The 17,726-nt window shown below is 39.7% G+C and overlaps 1 protein-coding gene and 1 long non-coding RNA gene across 3 annotated transcripts; one reads left to right on the plus strand and one right to left on the minus strand.

Moving 5' to 3' along the window:
* The first annotated feature begins 6,682 nt into the window (after positions 1 to 6,682).
* LOC121909123 (cytochrome P450 7B1) lies at positions 6,683 to 17,239 on the plus strand. Of its 2 annotated transcripts, XM_042429544.1 has the most exons (6): positions 6,683 to 6,814; positions 10,529 to 10,665; positions 11,317 to 11,928; positions 13,354 to 13,560; positions 14,305 to 14,483; positions 16,814 to 17,239. In XM_042429544.1, the coding sequence occupies exons 1-6, from the start codon at positions 6,744 to 6,746 to the stop codon at positions 17,105 to 17,107; spliced, it is 1,500 nt and encodes a 499-aa protein (XP_042285478.1). In that variant the 5' UTR covers positions 6,683 to 6,743; the 3' UTR covers positions 17,108 to 17,239. The 2 variants fall into 2 exon arrangements, with proteins under 2 accessions (XP_042285478.1, XP_042285479.1); XM_042429545.1 differs by lacking the exons at positions 6,683 to 6,814; positions 10,529 to 10,665 and adding an exon at positions 10,758 to 11,035.
* LOC121909124 lies at positions 8,349 to 10,825 on the minus strand. Its single transcript, XR_006099371.1, has 3 exons — positions 10,734 to 10,825; positions 10,457 to 10,613; positions 8,349 to 9,200 (listed from the first exon to the last, which is right to left on the minus strand). It is a non-coding gene; the product is annotated as an uncharacterized LOC121909124 (long non-coding RNA).
* Positions 17,240 to 17,726: the final 487 nt, after the last annotated feature.

Below are 17,726 nucleotides of genomic sequence, written 5' to 3' on the forward strand. Positions count from 1 at the left end.
AACCTGACAATGCTCTCTTGTGTGTTTATTGAGTGATCAGCAATTTCCCATTACACGTTCTTCTCCGCAGCAGAACAAACCTGCTGATGAAACTATATGAAGAACATAAAGAAGTTTTCACCTAAAAGGACAAAACTGCTGCAATTAACAAGGTGAAGGAGACGACTCGGCACAAACCTGATGCCAGATTAAATGTAAACCTGTAGGCAGGCAGTGATGGTTTAAAGGTTAGAGGAGTGAACTGATCGCCAGAAGGTTGATGGTTTGATCTCTGCATTTGGCTTGATGAGTCTGGCTTGATGAGTCTGTGTGGTGAAAGTGAAGAGCAGAGCTGGTTCCTGTTCATGGTTTTAACTTTATTTGTTAATAAATGAGCGTTCAGATCAGTGACTGTGGTTTTATTATCACTAAACTGGATAATATCAGATGTATATTTATAATTATGGTGTCGCCAACCTGAGAGAACCAACTAACCAACATTATCATCAAGTCTTTGACACATTTTCTGTTTCACATGACGTCTGTATACGAAGCCTCAGTGACGGTTAAAAATGAGGAAGCTGCAGTTGGAGATGAAGAAACTGCAGGAGGATAAAAATACAGTGGAAACTGTTTATAATGATCACGTCTGTCTGAGTCAAATGTCACACACAGATGATTATTATAACCTTTTCTTTTCCTGCAGAATACCATCTAACTGACATTTGTATATTTATTAACCTACATGAATATAAAGATACAGATTTTATTGACTGTTTCAGACACATTGTGCACATTTTTGAAGCAGCAGGTTCTGACTTTTAGTTCCTTATTTTCCCCGGCGGCAGAGCAGGCGAAGAGAGCGGTGAGATTTACTTAATAAGTAAATAACTTCAAAATAACGCTGGCGCACTTTTATTTCTTAAATTATAAATGTTGAGCTTTTAAATAAAAGGCTTCAGTCCAACACAGAAGCCTTCATGAATAAAATGGAGATTAACTGAAGTATTTTAGTAAAAGTCCCTCAGAGTTCTTTATTTTATGTTTCTGAACTCGGACAAGTGATGCGTTCTTTGACACACAGCTAAATTAAACTTAACGGTTATTCTGCTGAGGAAGTTACCATGGTTACTGAGCTGCCAATCATATAAGCTTGTGATGGAACAAACTAAATTAGCGAGACTTATCAAAATAAGCCAGACGTTCCTTCATCCAGCCTGAAGGAAACCCTCTCTGGTGACAATATCATCATCATCGTCTCTTTTTCATCCAGCCAGTGTTTCCTGTTGAGTGATGACGAGTTCACCCTCGAGACCTTCAGGATTCTCAGAAAAATGAGTCAGTTTTATCTCATAAATGTCACTTTTCTTTCCTAGAATGGAGTTTTTATTTTCTGAGTTGTAACTTAAATGTATTTGTTGATGCTCTGAAGATATTTTTCTCCAGAACTGTCTGATGTGGATTCTGGACTTTTGAAATCCAGTAGTTTCACATGAGTCAGTGAACGCCTCGTCAGCTGCTGATTAACAAAGCAAACAGACTGGTGGCACGATTGTGCAAATTTACACTGCAGCTTCCTGCTGTGATGTCATGATGATGTCGTTTCTCCATTAATGAAGCATCTTTACATCATATTCTGTTTTCTAAAAGCTGTTTTTTTAAAATAAAATTAAAAAAAACACAATTTATTCAATTGGATGCAACAATATAACAGATAAGAGATGATTTGTGTCTTCAGTATCAATAAAAAGCCTTAAATGTTCATTTTGTGTGAAAAGCTACAAACTGTAAAAATGCTTCATCTGTTTTCTCTAAACTTTCTCATTAATAAAGGAAATAACAGAATTGTTTATTTTGGCTCGTTAATATTTGAAGTGATATAATTTTACTTTTGATAAAAACATTATTTTATGTTACAAATGAAGAAACTTCAAGACAAACTGAAAAACGTCCTCCTGTTACCTCTAATATATCTGCTGTATATAAATCTAAATAACCAATAACTGCTGCTGCTTCAGTCTTCAGATACGTCTTCTGTCTCTTCCTCTTCATCAGCGTCTCGCTGGATTAGTTTAGCTTGAACTAATTATTCGGTTGATATGTTTGATAAATGTTACTATTGTTATTTGACGGATGATCAACCCAGCAACAGTTAGTTGTTAGCCCCCGGAGGGGCCGCGCCCCACTGGTTGAGCACCGCTCAGTGTTTGTTGTCATGTGATGATTGAGTTGTTCAGACTTAATGAGTCTTAACTTCCTGTTCTCAGGTTCACTGAGGCGTTTCCCTCAAAGGCTGTTGCTCAACCAGCTGAACGTTTCCCACAAATCTGATGCAACAGTCACATATTGATCTGATCCAACAGTCACATATTGATCTGATCCAACAGTCACATATTGATCTGATCAGTTTATTTAAAGAGGAACTGATGTTACACACTAGTTCCTCCTCAACCTTTGAAATCAGCTGTATGATGTCATCTGTGGCCTGATGATGTCATAGTGATTTCGTCAGATTACAAACTGGATGTGTGGAGTTTTTTACCTGCACAACAGTGTTAATGTTGTTTTGAGCCAGTTTTAGTGTTATTTTTTTTATTTTTTACCCAAATTAAAGCTTGTTATAATGATTGTTTGTTATTGATCATTTATAACTTGTGTATCTTTTGAATGTCACATGCACGTCGTTTTGTACATGAAATAAAACATTTGTGACAGTTTTTAGCTAAAGCTTGTTGTGTGTAACAGCAGCTCAAAATAACAGATCACTGAAGTGAACTTAGTGTTGTTTCAGCGCTTTATTGACTCAAACTGGGTACAGTTTGAGATTTAATTAGATGTATTTGAAACAAAACATGATATGTCACAAATGGTTGTGGCTGCTGTATCAGCAGGGGACTGAGGTCCAATACAAGCACTGAGTAAATGAACAAGTCAGTGACTGGATTTTACCAAAATGTTTGTCAATTAAACAAAAATGAAACTGATATCATTGTTTTTGGAGTCAAAAAAACAAAGCTGCTAATTAAAGCTGCAGCGTTGGTCGGGACTCTGGCCCGTCGGGATCAGATCATTTTGCTTTTTAAAAATGAGGGATATTTATTACAAGTGTGGTGTGCTTTTATTTTGAAAGATTGATTGACAGGATGAGAGTTTTCTGCAGGGTGAGACATGTCTGTGTCATCAAAATCATGCAAGTTTTGGGCCCATTCACTTGAATTTCAATTAGTAAATTGAAAACTCTTGATGAGTTTGTGTGTAAAACAAATTAATTTCCTAATTTTCATCAAGTCTATTTTTTAGAAAAGTAAAGACTTTTAACCCACATGACCTGGTCAAAGTTTGATTTGAATGGAGAGTGTGAGTGAACCCACACCTTTTTGAACATTTACTGCTTCCACATAGTTTTAGATACAAACTTCATTTGAACTTTAAATGAGTCACGAGACTTTGACCTACAAATCTTGAATTGACATGTTTTTTCTATCTTTTATTGTTTTTGAGATATTAGAGTGTGAGTTTTAAAGTCTTTTCTTGCTCCTCCTGTGATTTTATAATGAGTGTGTATTGCGGAATGTTTCACAGCACTGAGGGAGTGACATCACCAGGAGCAGTTGGAGAGGAGGATTTTAGAGTACGCTTCTTATGAAATATCCTCATAAATCCCATGACTTTGGCCAAATCTTACATTAAAATTGTCTTTACTTTTCTAAAAATAGACTTGATGAAAATTAGGAAGTGAATTTCTTTTACACACAAACTCATCAAAAGTTTTCAGTTTACTAATTGAAATTCAAGTGAATGGGCCAAAAACTTGCGTAATTTTGATGACACAGGTGTAAGCAAGACAGACATGTCTCACCCTGCGGAAAATTCTCATCGTCACACCGTTGAGATTTGATGTTTCACCATGACAGAGGAAGTTGCTATAACTTTATTGTAAATGCTCCAGACTGCACCAAACTTTACATGTTTGTAAAGTCAGACCTGTCAGCCCAGGTCTGGAGACGTCTACATGCCCGTGACAGAAGCCCTTGGACTGCACTGCGAAGGCCCGTTAAACACTACGTGCAGCTTTAATTTCAATTAGTAAATTGAAAACTCTTGATGAGTTTGTGTGTAAAACAAATTAATTTCCTAATTTTCATCAAGTCTATTTTTAGAAAAGTAAAGACTTTTAACCCACATGACCTGGTGAAAGTTTGATTGACATGTGTACTGTCAGGTGTGTAGAGACAATAAGTAACTGCAGCTGGACACAGAAAAATACTCATATATTTGAATGGAGAGTGTGAGTGAACCGCTAGGTGCTCGGGCCCAAATAAAGGAAAAACTGCAGTACAGAGCTACAAATTTTAGTGTTGATTTTATTTTTCTGCAGCACTTTATCACTAAACTGTCACCCTCACTCCATTTGTTCCCTTCCCCTCATAGGTCATCCCCACTACTGAATTATAAATATAAGACCTATAATCATTGTAAAATAAATGATAATAACACCAACCGTCATACAAAGTTTGTATATAATGTACTGTATGTATATAGACCTTTCTGCTGCATCCTACAAAAATGAGCTGCATTCAATCCCCCCCCCCCCCCCCCCCCCCCCCCCCCCCCTATCTTCATAAATCCCATGACTTGGGCCAAACCTCACATTATTAATCACATTTTAGTAGGAATTTTAGTCGCGAATCCATTGATACAGGTTTGAAAGTGGTCAGATTTACAGTTTAGACATCAGACACCAAAGTTTGGCACAAAGTTCATGCCCAGAGATTGCCTCCCCATTGGTTTACATTGTAAGGTGTGATGGCACTCTTAAAAAGGCTTAAAAAATCTAAACCGTTCAAGTTATTACAAAGTTTATAATAACTTTTGTGTGATAAGTCATGTATTAAAGTTTGAAGCCGATACCATTAACGCCCGAGGAGGAGATAGCGTTTCTTGGGGGTCCAAAATTGGCGCAAAGTTGTAATTTGATGCGCATATTGTGGACTTCCTGTTGGATTTAGGTCAGGGGTGTCAGTGTATGATTTGTAGGTCTTGATGAGACGAATAATTGAGTTTTGGTTCAAACTCTCTACGACATTCCTACAGGCCTAGTGACATAGGTGGCGCTATAGAGCGCATTTTGGCACTTTGGGGGATAATTTTTACATTTTATCAAATTTTTCACCAGACCTGATGTGCGTGCCAAATTTGGTGAGTTTATGAGCATGTTTGGGGGTCAAATTTAGGGTTGAAGTGGCGTAATAATAAAGAAAGAAGAAAGAAAGAAAGAAACAGAAGAGATACGAGAGGGTCTTCACTCCTGCGGGGCTCAGGCCCTCACAAGCTCACTCTAGTTGTTTGAAGGTTTGCGTGTCAGAGCGGGACAGCACGAGCCCGGACAGAGTGAGTGATGACTGTGACTGAAAGGAATGATGATCCCGGAAATCTTAATACTGTGCCTTCACAATAAAAGCCTCTAAATCTGGGTCAATTCAGAATCTGTGTAAAAGATGATTATTACAGCTTTTATTCGGTTTAATCATCAATAGCCAACATGTAAATAAAGCAACTTTAGTTCTGTGGATTAAAAAAAGAAGTACAATTTTAAAAATAATTTTTCCCTCAAATTTGAAAGTGTTGCTCATTAATTATTTAATTGCTCATTAATTAAAAAACCTCCAATTAATCATCTCACGACCCCCCCGATTTATCTGCTGACCCTTTGGAGGGGCCCGACCCCTAGGTTGGGAACCACTGGACTAAACTAGCTAGGAGAGGAGGAGAAAGAGGAGGAGGAGGAGAGGAGAAAGAGGACGAGGAGAGGAGGAAGAGGAGAGGTGAAAAAGGAGGGAAAAGGAGATTTATATAAAGAATAAAAGTTTAATATGTAAATAAACATGAAAACACTAAATACTACATAAATATATTTATCTGTTTAAAAAAATATACAGTATGTTGATATAATTTAATAAATATGTAATTCAGTTCTGTTGATGTATTATTATTATTATTATTGTTATTATTATTATTATTATTATTATTAGTTAATTAGGGGTCGAAGCCTTCTGAGTGTGTTTATTATTAGTTTGTACTCATATGTACTTTTACTGTAGTAGGATTTTACTGGTGGAGTATTTGGTAGTTTTACTGTAGTAGGATTTTACTGGTGGAGTATTTGGTAGTTTTACTGTAGTAGGATTTTACTGGTGGAGTATTTGGTAGTTTTACTGTAGTAGGATTTTACTGATGGAGTATTTGGTAGTTTTACTGTAGTAGGATTTTACTGGTGGAGTATTTGGTAGTTTTACTGTAGTAGGATTTTACTGATGGAGTATTTGGTAGTTTTACTGTAGTAGGATTTTACTGATGGAGTATTTGGTAGTTTTACTGTAGTAGGATTTTACTGATGGAGTATTTGGTAGTTTTACTGTAGTAGGATTTTACTGGTGGAGTATTTGGTAGTTTTACTGTAGTAGGATTTTACTGATGGAGTATTTGGTAGTTTTACTGTAGTAGGATTTTACTGATGGAGTATTTGGTAGTTTTACTGTAGTAGGATTTTACTGGTGGAGTATTTGGTAGTTTTACTGTAGTAGGATTTTACTGGTGGAGTATTTGGTAGTTTTACTGTAGTAGGATTTTACTGATGGAGTATTTGGTAGTTTTACTGCAGTAGTGTGGGCGGAGCCAGTGTGCTGACAGTGTGGAGCTTGACAGTTCGTGTTGAATAGACATTATGTGCGGTACATAGTTATTTTCATCGCAGATCCAGAAACATGTCGGTGCTGCTGATCCTGCTCGGTCTTCTCTCCCTGATGATCCTGCTCGTCTCCCGCGGTAGGAAGAGGTCAGTGATCCGTCAGTAGACCGTCAGTCCATCAGTGTGTGTGTTCATGACTGCAGCTGTCTGGAGGGTTTCACTAAACCAGTCTCTCCAGTAAGCTGCTGTTAGTGGTAGTTTTAGTCTCATAGTCGGAGTTAATTGTCTTTCAGAGTTAAATGAGTGACGCACTTCACTGCTGTTTGTTTGTGTGTTTGTTTGTTTGTTTGTTTGTTTGTTTGTTTGTGCGCAGGGCAGACTAATGATTATTTCTAGTTTACCTGTGACGTCTTTACATGTTTTCAGGTCCAAAACCCCAAATATTGATTGTAAAGGTTGAACCTGAGAGCAGACAGACTTTTAACAGACTGATTGTCTGGAAGTAAATGATTTTCTGATATTAAATCAATCCAGTAAATATTTGACTACCACATGTCTGTGCGGTAAGTTCATGTTTGCTGTCACCTGAGCGGCTTAATGATCAGATGTTCAGGTGATGAGGTGATGTTTTGTGAAGCACTAGATGTTTTACTTTACTTTCAATTATTTTTGAGCTCCAAGCTTTTGATCTCCAGTTGGATTTGAAACTGCTGGAGTTGCCGTAGTTTCGGTTCTTGGGGTATTTCCAGTCTTAATGTGTAGCAGCTGCTGTTCAGAACACCGACCCCCCAAACTGTCTCACTGGGAGTGAAGACTCAGCAGTTCATCATGCAGTCGGCTGCTTTACACACACTCCAGTTTAAAGAAAAAAAAAAACATCCTGTGGCTAGAAGAAGCTCCTGACTGGTCGAGTTAAGTTTCACAAGCTGAAAGAAAATGAAAATTTATGAAGCATATCGTGATCGATCAGTGTAACGAAACATTAAAACAATAGAACAAAACCAGAGATGATGCTTTCTCTCCACTATTTTATTATTTTCTTGGTGAATTGATTAGTTGTTTTGGTCCATAAAATGTCAGAAAATGGTGAAAAACAACGTCCTCAAATGTCTTGTTTGATCTACAACACAAAGATCTTCAGTTTACTGTCATAGAGGCTAAAGACACCAGAAGAGAACTTCATGATGCTCTTATCAGACGTCTGGCTCACTGACAGCTCAGAGGACTCACATATATCAGGCTCTTATACACACACACAATACTTGTTGATTATTTTCTATCAATTTACTATCAATTAATTTGATTTTGGATATGAATGAAACAAATGACGTGCTTTTGATGGGAGCTGTAGTTTGTTTAGTTTTATTCTGCTAAAATATGCCTAGTTGTTTAACTTTGTTGAAACAGCTGTGTTTGTGATGAACCTGTTTCATTTCTGATAAAAGAAACTCTGAATGAGAGATTGTGTTGAAGCTGAAACAATTACTCCACTGAATTCATCTCCTATTTGATTATCAGTTAATGATTTGAGTCTTTGAAACAGCTTTTTTTCATTTCAATGTAAACAAAAGGATTGATTGTCAGAGTAAATACATTTTGTTGGTTGAGATGAGAAACAGAAGCAGCAGCAGGATCATGTTCAGTCCGTCCGCTGGCTGTGAGAAAGTTTTTTGGCTGTGTGTTTTTAGTTGGACTGAGATCAGTGCCCTCCTCCAGGGAACAAACCATCAGCTCTCAGTAGGAAGCAACAGGCTGATTATTGCATTCCTTTGTGTTTGACATACAAAGACTGAGAGCAGTGAAACTGGGCTGTACATAGATAACAGTAACATTCATCTACTGAGTCAGTCCGATTTACATGTTGAATCTTGTTTATTGAAGAAAAAAGTTTTCCAGTGAGTTACTCCCTAATCTCTCTCTCTGATGCAACCTTCTTATTTCTAAACAACCCTGCGACTGACACATAAAGTGCTGTTTCAACAGGACAAACATGACAACACCTGGGTACAAAAAATACTTGAATACATCACACATAGTCTTAAAGTCAAATATTTCATATAAATCTAATAAAAACTAGGTGACAAAAAGAAAAAAACACACGCTTGTTGAGAAAATCATAAAGAAAAAATATCAACTTATTCTAACATTATAGAAATGTAACAAGACTAAATGTCTACAGGCTCCGTTATAGAGGAGATGTCTGTTAAACCAGGAAGGTTTTATATTGATCAAAAGTGTTTTTTTAAGTTTGCGACATCTGAATGTAAAGTCTGTGGGCTGAGCAGGAACTGGTGGACGCAGTCGGAGGGAAAAACATGACGCTGCACAACACTTTACTGGCTATTGGCTAGAATGGGCGCTATCTTTGAGTCCAGTTCCTAGCTGAACGCTGATTGAAGTTTTGACCAGACGATGGCGCCAGATGAAAACTCAAAGAGGATCCTCAAAGTCAGAGAGATTCGTCCTCTGGGAACCGTGAATGTCCATCAGTAGATGTTGAGGTACATCACAGCAGAAGTAGAAGTTTGATCTGCTGGAGGATCACCAAAGTGGTTAGAATATCACTTTTTAGGGACTTTGAATGTCTTTTGGAGGTGGAGCAACGTTAGCATCCACAGAGATGTGCTGCTAACGCGGCTAAAACTGAGACACTGTGGTTATGATGACATCATTTAGACGTGTATGTTAACGTGTTAACATGCATGAAGTACATGAACAGTGTATGATCTACAGTATACTGTATAAACAGTGGGAATTATCATCACACACACAAAACAGAAACATATTCAGCACAACTTTAGTTTCTCTGAGCCGCTTCGAGACAGAATACTGAGTCCAAGCCAATAAAACCTCACTGTTTATTCCTCGACAGCTCATATGTTGTTAATATTATTACAGCAGTAATCTGTTGGGTTCGGACAGCAGGAAGGAGGCTGGAGGAGGACAATAGTGTTAGTACTAACGATCAACAGAGTGTCTGAAAGGCTGGAGGGAGTGTCTCTTATCTCACTTTACACTTTGTTCCAGTTTGGCCCCTCAGGAAACAGTTTGTTTGCTTGACGTTACAGACCTGGAACACCTTAAGTTCAGAGTCCATTCATGAACACTGCTGGAGCAACTTCAGACAGAAACATCAGGTGGATCAATTAGATGGATGCAGTGACGTTATCTTGCAAAAGAAATAGACTTAAATAAAACAACAAAGGAGGTGCAGCCATTTATAACTTAATAAGACTATTAAAGGAAGTGAATTAGTGCCTCAACTAACAAATTATTTATCATCATTTAATCTGCCAGTTATTTTCTCAATGCATTGAAGTGTTTGGTCTTTAAATTGTGAGAAAACAGTGAAAAATGTTCATCACAGTTTCTCAGAGTTAGTGGTGATGACTTCAAATGTTTCATTTTGTGTGTCTAACAGTCCAAAACCCAAAATATTCACTTATATTATGAGCCTGAAACTGGTTCATTTTGGTATTTTTGTGGAAACAATTCATCGATTATCAGAATTGTTGCTGACTAATCGATTAATGGACTAATCGTATCGGCTCTAAAGCAAAATACAAAAACTACTCTGGGTCAGATTATATTTAATGATGGACGAGGAATCAAATCATGACCAAATCAAAGCAATAACTAGTTGCAGGAAAGAGTTAAATAAAACTACATCAGGAGAACAATAGCAGGGAAACTGCTAACAACATCCATATATTGTTCCATTGTCCAGTTCTACAGCAATATTGAACTATAATAATCTAAATTATGGATATTATATTTCAATCCACTCACTTTTTCGGATGGCAGGTCTCTGTTTAGGTTTTGCTTTTTGTGAAATGGATTTGTCTTTTGTCTGTTGTGCAGGAGAGACGGCGAGCCTCCGCTGATAAATGGCTGGATTCCTTTCATCGGAAAAGCTCTGGAGTTTGGAAAAGATGCCCATAAATTTCTGGAAGAATATAAGAAGAAGTATGGAGACATATTTACAGTCCAGATAGCAGGTTGGTATTTAAACTCTCTACTATATATCGCTGGTTCTATGTTTTAAAATGTGTTTGCACTAGCTTACTCTAGCTCGATGTTGCTAACCAGCGGTATGCTAGCTACTAGCTGCTAGCATACCACTAAGTGAAGTAAGTTAGCTTGTAATACAAAGATAAAAGCCTTTTAAAATGAAAAAGCACAGCAGAAATGTTTCTGACAGAAACACAGCAAACACTCCAACATCCTGGTGAAGGAAGACAGCTGGAAGAGATTAGCATTTATTAAAAGAGACGACAGAAATCAAGGCGGAGACAAAGGTCACAACAGGATTCAAACCATCGTGTTCATGATCAGCGTGGCTCCCTGACACATTTCATTCAAGAGAAGGTAACTTAACTCCTGACTGCAGACTGTGCTGCTTCTCCTCTGTGGAGCAGGAAGACATGGACACACCACTGATAGGATCAGCTCTATTGATTACTATTGATGAATGGAACAATTTCACAGGTCAGAATTCAGTAAAGATGAACTCAGTGAAAGCTTTGTGGATTTATTTTGTCTCCACTGATGCAGCGGTTCCTTTAAAATTAACTGATTTCAGTCTGAAGTCATAAAAGCTGCTGTGACACTGAATTGGATGCATGTGTCACTCTGTTCTCTCCCTGCAGGTAAATACATGACCTTCGTCATGGACCCTTTAATGTATCCAAACATCATCAAACATGGCCGCCAGCTGGATTTCCACGAGTTCACCAACAGGGTGGCGCCCTTCACCTTTGGCTACCCGCCCGTCGTCAACCAGAAGTTCCCCGGCTTGCAAGAGCAGATCAGACGCTCCTTCCAGCTCCTCCAGGGAGACAACCTCCGGCCGCTGACAGAGAGCATGACGGATAACCTCATGCTGGTGTTTCGTCAGGACCACCTGGGCGAGAGGCCGGAGGAGGAGGGCGGCTGGAAGACGGACAGCATGTATGAGTTCTGCAGCTCGGTCATGTTCGAAGCCACCTTCCTCACCTTGTACGGCAGGCCGGCGTCCGCCAGCCGCCACGACAGGATGGGCGTGATGAGGGAGGACTTCATCAGGTTTGACACCATGTTTCCGCTGCTCATCGCTCAGATGCCCATCTGGCTGCTGGGACGGACCAAGGCGATCCGCGAGAAGCTGACCAACTACTTCCTGCCACAGAGCATGTCGCGCTGGTCCAACACTTCACAGTTCATCAGGAGGAGAGCCGAGGTGTTTGAGCAGTACGACATGCTGAGGGACATCGATAAAGCAGGTAGACCAGACATGTTTGTCTTGTTTTTTAGTTGCTGATTTTCTGGAAAGAAAAGAGAAAATCCTGCATGAAATATTATGTGAAGAGTTAATAAAGTGAGAACAAGTGATGGACAGTGTGCAGGATTGATCCTACACCTGTCACTAAGAGTTTATCATGTGCACAAACTCTGAAATTACAAAGTGTTGAAACATTTGTTGCTAATCTGCTGATAGGTAAAAATTACCAAATAGACTGAGGTTGGTTGAAGTCAAGCGTCACTTTAATCCAAACCAAACATATGTTGTAGACACGGAGAGTACGCAGAGTCTCCGTGGAGAATTCTCACAAGACAAAGGAAAGACACTAGTATATATTGACGGCCTTGATGCCCTGGGAGGCACCTCTAGTTGTTTACAGATTCCTTCTAACAGCCCCAGACAAAACTTTACAGAGCTCTCACTTTCACATGATGACCATGATGTCCATATGTCTATTATAGTGTTCCCCTCAAGGCCCTGCCGCCAAATACATACATACATATGACCATATCTACTTAACTAATACATGAATTTTTCTATCATCTGCAAACCTGAAAGATGATCACAAAGTCTCCTGAAAGACTAAAACTACTCAGTTATAGTCAGGAAAAGATGATTTGGTTAAAAGAAACCAACACTGAGCGTCATGTTTCAGACAGTGTTCAGACAACCTGAAGAGGTTGATTCTCACTATGAGCGACCTCTGTCACATTAAACATGTTATTTGTTCTTATATAAAACTATGGATTTGTGCAGCTTTAAAGAGAGTCAAACAGGAAGTGGAGCTCTGCTCTCTGAGAGCAGATCGTCCTCTATGATTAGCAGAACATCAACACGCTCTCTGATAAACCAGTGTGGAACTTTTACATATAAATGAACGTCTGTTTCATTCAAGCCAAACGACTTCACACAGTGCTAATTAAGCCGATCTCCACCAGAGTTTTTAATCTGGTGTCTGGTTTGATGAATCATACTGTTCATGCTCTGCAGACACATCACTGACTCTCAGTAACTTTCCGAAACAATATGAAGCAATTCTCTCTCCTTTCTGTCTGTAGTCTCACTGTTTTACATGTTGTGCAACTCCAGTGTGGTTTACCTCCAAATCACCGCAGAGCTTTAACATGGTCCCTTATGGCTGTTTGTCTGCTTTAATGAAAAACAGATTCTTCCATCAGGACTCTCTCCAGATTCATGACATAGTGAAAGTACACTGATTCCTCTGAGAGCTTTATATTTAGCTCTTATCTCCAACTAGATTTACTGCACTCTAGTTTATTCTACTGTGCCCTTTAGTTCAGATGTGGGTAAACTTTGGGTGAGATGTGACATATCTTGTGTAAACAGTTTATATGTCAGCAGCCTGATGACTCTCTACTCTTCCTCCTTCCTCTCTGACTCCCAGCTCATCACTTTGCCATCCTTTGGGCGTCTGTGGCCAATTCCACCTCTGCCACCTTCTGGGCCATGTATCATCTGGTGAGTCACCCTGAGGCCCTGGAGGTCGTCCGCCAGGAGATCCAGGATGTTCTGAGGCTCAGCGGGGTCGAGTTCAGCAGCGACCGAGATGTGACGCTCAGCAAAGAGCAGCTGGAGAAGCTCTCCTACCTGGGTACGCTGCCCTCTGCTCACCAGTCCTCACAGTTCACTCTCCTAAATACTAGACCACTAGTTCACTCATCATCATTGATCTCACTCACTTTAAAAAGAGACAATTTATGCAGCTTTGTTTGTAATTAAAGTTTTTATTATCAGAGATGGATTAACACATTAATGATCTGATTCTGCACATGGGATTTATTAACAATGAGAAAAATACAGAATATCATCAGACTTATACTTTAAAATCTGCGACCACCAGTTTAGGCCACAGTCGTTCTTTAAAGAACCAGGAACAGCTCATTAATGTAAAATGTCTTTGCTTCTGATTTATTACTTGTTTGCTTTAAAAATGAAACTATATATTTGTGAGCTGTTTTTGAGTCTGCTGTAGGAACCGATGAGCTTAGAGCTGAGAGACAGACAGAGGGGGGAGGAAAGTATTGACAGGCGGACAAACATGTTGTTGGTTTGACTCTGCACATGAAAATAAAGAATAACATCAGACTCATTGTTGAGGAGCTGCAGGAGAAGGTTAGTCAGAGAATACTTGATTACTGTGAGCTAATTTAAAAACAGCATTTCGACAAAACTGAATAATTTGACCTTGTGAGTGAAGCAAAGGACAGAAACCAACAGCATCCAACCTGACAGAGATTTGATAAAAAGATTTTACTCCAGATGTGTGTCACTCTGTGTGAGAAGTTTTGTCCCATTAGGACAGATGTTGATAAATGATCCTGACCTTCCTCCACAGGGAGCACCATCAACGAGAGCCTCCGCCTGTCCTCCGTCTCCATGAACATCCGTGTGGCTCAGGAGGACTTCAGTCTGCGTCTGGACGACAAGCGTTCGGTGGCCATCAGGAAAGGAGACATCATCACCCTGTACCCTCAGAGCATGCACCTGGATCCCGAGATCTACGAGGAGCCGCAGGTATGACCACAACCCTAACCCCAACCCTAACCCCTAACCCTAACCCCAACCCTAACCCCAACCTTAACCCCTAACCCCAACCCTAACCCCAACCGTAACCCCTAACCCCAACCCTAACCCCAACCCTAACCCCTAACCCTAACCCCAACCCTAACCCCAACCGTAACCCCTAACCACAACCCTAACCCCAACCCTAACCCCTAACCCTAACCCCAACCCTAACCCCTAACCCCTACCCTAACCCCTAACCCTAACCCCAACCCTAACCTCAACCCTAACCCCTAACCCCTAACCCTAACCCCAACCCTAACCCCAACCCTAACCCCTAACCCTAAACCCAAACCCTAACCCCTAACCCCTACCCTAACCCCTAACCCTAACCCCTAACCCTAACCCCTAACCCTAACCCCAACCCTAACCCCTAACCCTAACCCCAACCCTAACCCCTAACCCCTACCCTAACCCCAACCCTAACCTCAACCCTAACCCCTAACCCCTAACCCTAACCCCAACCCTAACCTCAACCCTAACCCTAACCCCTAACCCCAACCCTAACCCTAACCCTAACCCTAACCCCAACCCTAACTCCTAAATTGATGGATTATTAACGTGTTTTTAATGTCTTATCCGCACAGATTTTTACACCATTTAAAGGGTGAAAAATCCTTTAAAACTTTTAAAAATTACCTCTTTCAAACTATTTTATAGATTTCAAGTGCATTTGACCTCTTAAAACCTCTTAGATCTTGGAGATAATCCATGAAGAACTCCTTAATACATTGCAATCAGTTCATTTATGCATTCATTTACTACACATTTTGGATGAACCTCCGACTTTGTGCTGAATTGAAAAAAAATAGGTACAAATTAAGCAGTACTTGTGTATATTTTATAGATTTTATGGGCTTTTACCTCATGAAATATCTGAATACTGGATTAAAATCCCTTAAAATATCATTAACAAGCAGCTGAAAGTATTTCCAAGTCCTAACATAAACCTTAATAACACCATTTGACAAATATTTACAGTTAATGTGGAAATTAATGAGAAAACCCCTTGAAATTATGCTGTTTTTATAAGTTTTATAAGGGGTTTAGGGTTTCAGATTAATGGACAAATGAAGGGATTTCTGGCTACCAAACAGCCTGATTCAGAGTCTTTGCTGTGTTTTCAGGGGAATTTAAGTTCATTAAGGAGATTTTAAGGACTTGATGTTTGTTTGTTTTTTCATTTGTTACTTTGATTAATTGTTTTCATTTTCATGAGTTTCTTCTCTGATGACTCAGCAGAGTGAGTCTCCCGCTGCTGAGTCATTGCTGCCATCTGCTGGAAGCAAAGTGCAGTTGCATCAACTCAGTGGCATTGAATCATCTTCTCATGTTTCCTGCAGGTTGACCTTTTTACTTTTTACATAAGTTGAGGCAGTTTCCTGTTAATTTAAAATGAAAAAACATGTTTTGTTCTCAAAGATGGAATGTCAACATAGAGAACAGATAATTATTGATAGTCAGGCTTTGTAGTGCAGCCTTGAAATCTAGTTGTAGAGTCAGACAATAAAAAACTTTATTTTGAAAGCATGTTTCTAAATTAAGTTACAGTACAGTAGTAGTACAGTATTTATTGCTTAAAGTCCTTTTTAAAATATAAATACAAAATTAAAAGACAGTGATATAAAAACAAAAATAAAAACACAAGATTTAAAGCAAAGCAGGTAAAACAACAAGTGGATGAAAATGAACAAATAACTAAAATCTGTGTAAATATGTTATAAAAGTAAAAGTTTCATTATTGTGTCATCCATAGAAATATGCACTGCAAGACACCACAGACCCTGAAACAATAATACAAAAAAGAAGAATAACAATTCATATAAAATATATATAATCAGATAATCAGACACTGAAGTCATCATCAACAAAACTATCAGAAATGAATAATAAAGCATATTAAAGTCAGGACTGATCAACTGGTTCATCCCAAACTTTTCCAGACAAACCAGCAAACTTCAAAACATCAAAATTAAACAAGTTCTTGATCGTCTGCACACCGAGTGTTGATCAAAGAGTTCCCACAATCCAGTTCTTACCTGTGCAGTTAAAGATCTTCAGACTCTGGATGGTTTAAGAAGCAAGGTGGACGAGTAAACACAGGAATCTGTCCAACCATCCTCTCAGTGTGTAGTGACCTCCACTGTAGAATGTGTCACACCTGTTTTAGTTCACTAGATGTCGCTGACACCTGTAGAGGCTAAAACGGGTGAGAAGATTCATCACTTTGTCTGTCGTGAAGTTGTTCAACCGTTTTACTGTTGTTGTCTCTGCACCATCAGACGTTCCGGTTCGACCGTTTCGTGCAGGACGGCAAAGAGAAGACGGACTTCTACAAAGACGGACAGAAGTTGAAGTATTACCGCATGCCGTTCGGCTCCGGCTCCTCCAAGTGTCCCGGACGCCACTTCGCCGTCAACGGGATCAAACAGTTCCTGTGTCTGCTGCTGCTCTACTTCGACCTTCAGCTGGTGGAAGGTCAGACCAGAGCGACCTGGGACTCCAGCAGAGCCGGCCTCGGCATCATGCAGCCCACCACAGACGTTCGCTTCCGCTACAGACTGAGAGCAGTTTAACTGGGAATGACATGTTGCTCTGAGTGTGTTAGTGTTAGCGGCTCCACATGCAGTAGACAGTCCTCTCATTTCAGATCTAAGAGTCATTGAAACTGTTGCAGCATTTTGTTTTCTAGGGAGGGGACACTACTGAGTCACCTCAATGCATTGTGGGATAGCAGGCGACATAGGATGGACCAGCAACATGAAGAAGGAAAGGGATCAAAAACTGACCAGTTGTCAGAACTCTACCTGACTCACTTCTACCTGACTCTGCTCTGCCTGACTCGACTCTACCTGACTCGACTCTACCTGACTCACTTCTACCTGACTCACTTCTACTAGACTCGACTCTACCTGACTCACTTCTACCTGACTCACTTCTACCTGACTCACTTCTACCTGACTCGACTCTACCTGACTCGACTCTACCTGACTCACTTCTACCTGACTCACTTCTACCTGACTCGACTTTACCTGACTCTGCTCTACCTGACTCACTTCTACCTGACTCACTTCTACCTGACTTACCTCTACCTGACTCTGCTCTGCCTGACTCGACTCTACCTGACTCACTTCTACCTGACTCACTTCTACCTGACTCACTTCTACCTGACTCGACTCTACCTGACTCACTTCT

This window comes from Thunnus maccoyii, chromosome 12, assembly GCF_910596095.1.
Source record: "Thunnus maccoyii chromosome 12, fThuMac1.1, whole genome shotgun sequence".
NCBI lineage: Eukaryota > Metazoa > Chordata > Actinopteri > Scombriformes > Scombridae > Thunnus > Thunnus maccoyii.

Coding starts and splice junctions, on each gene's coding strand:
- LOC121909123 (XM_042429544.1), top strand. CDS start 6,744: ATGTCGGTGCTGCTGATCCTGCTCGGTCTTCTCTCCCTGATGATCCTG. Junction 11,929..13,353: donor GAGGGACATCGATAAAGCAG/GTAGACCAGACA, acceptor TCTGACTCCCAG/CTCATCACTTTGCCATCCTT. Junction 13,561..14,304: donor GGAGAAGCTCTCCTACCTGG/GTACGCTGCCCT, acceptor CTTCCTCCACAG/GGAGCACCATCAACGAGAGC.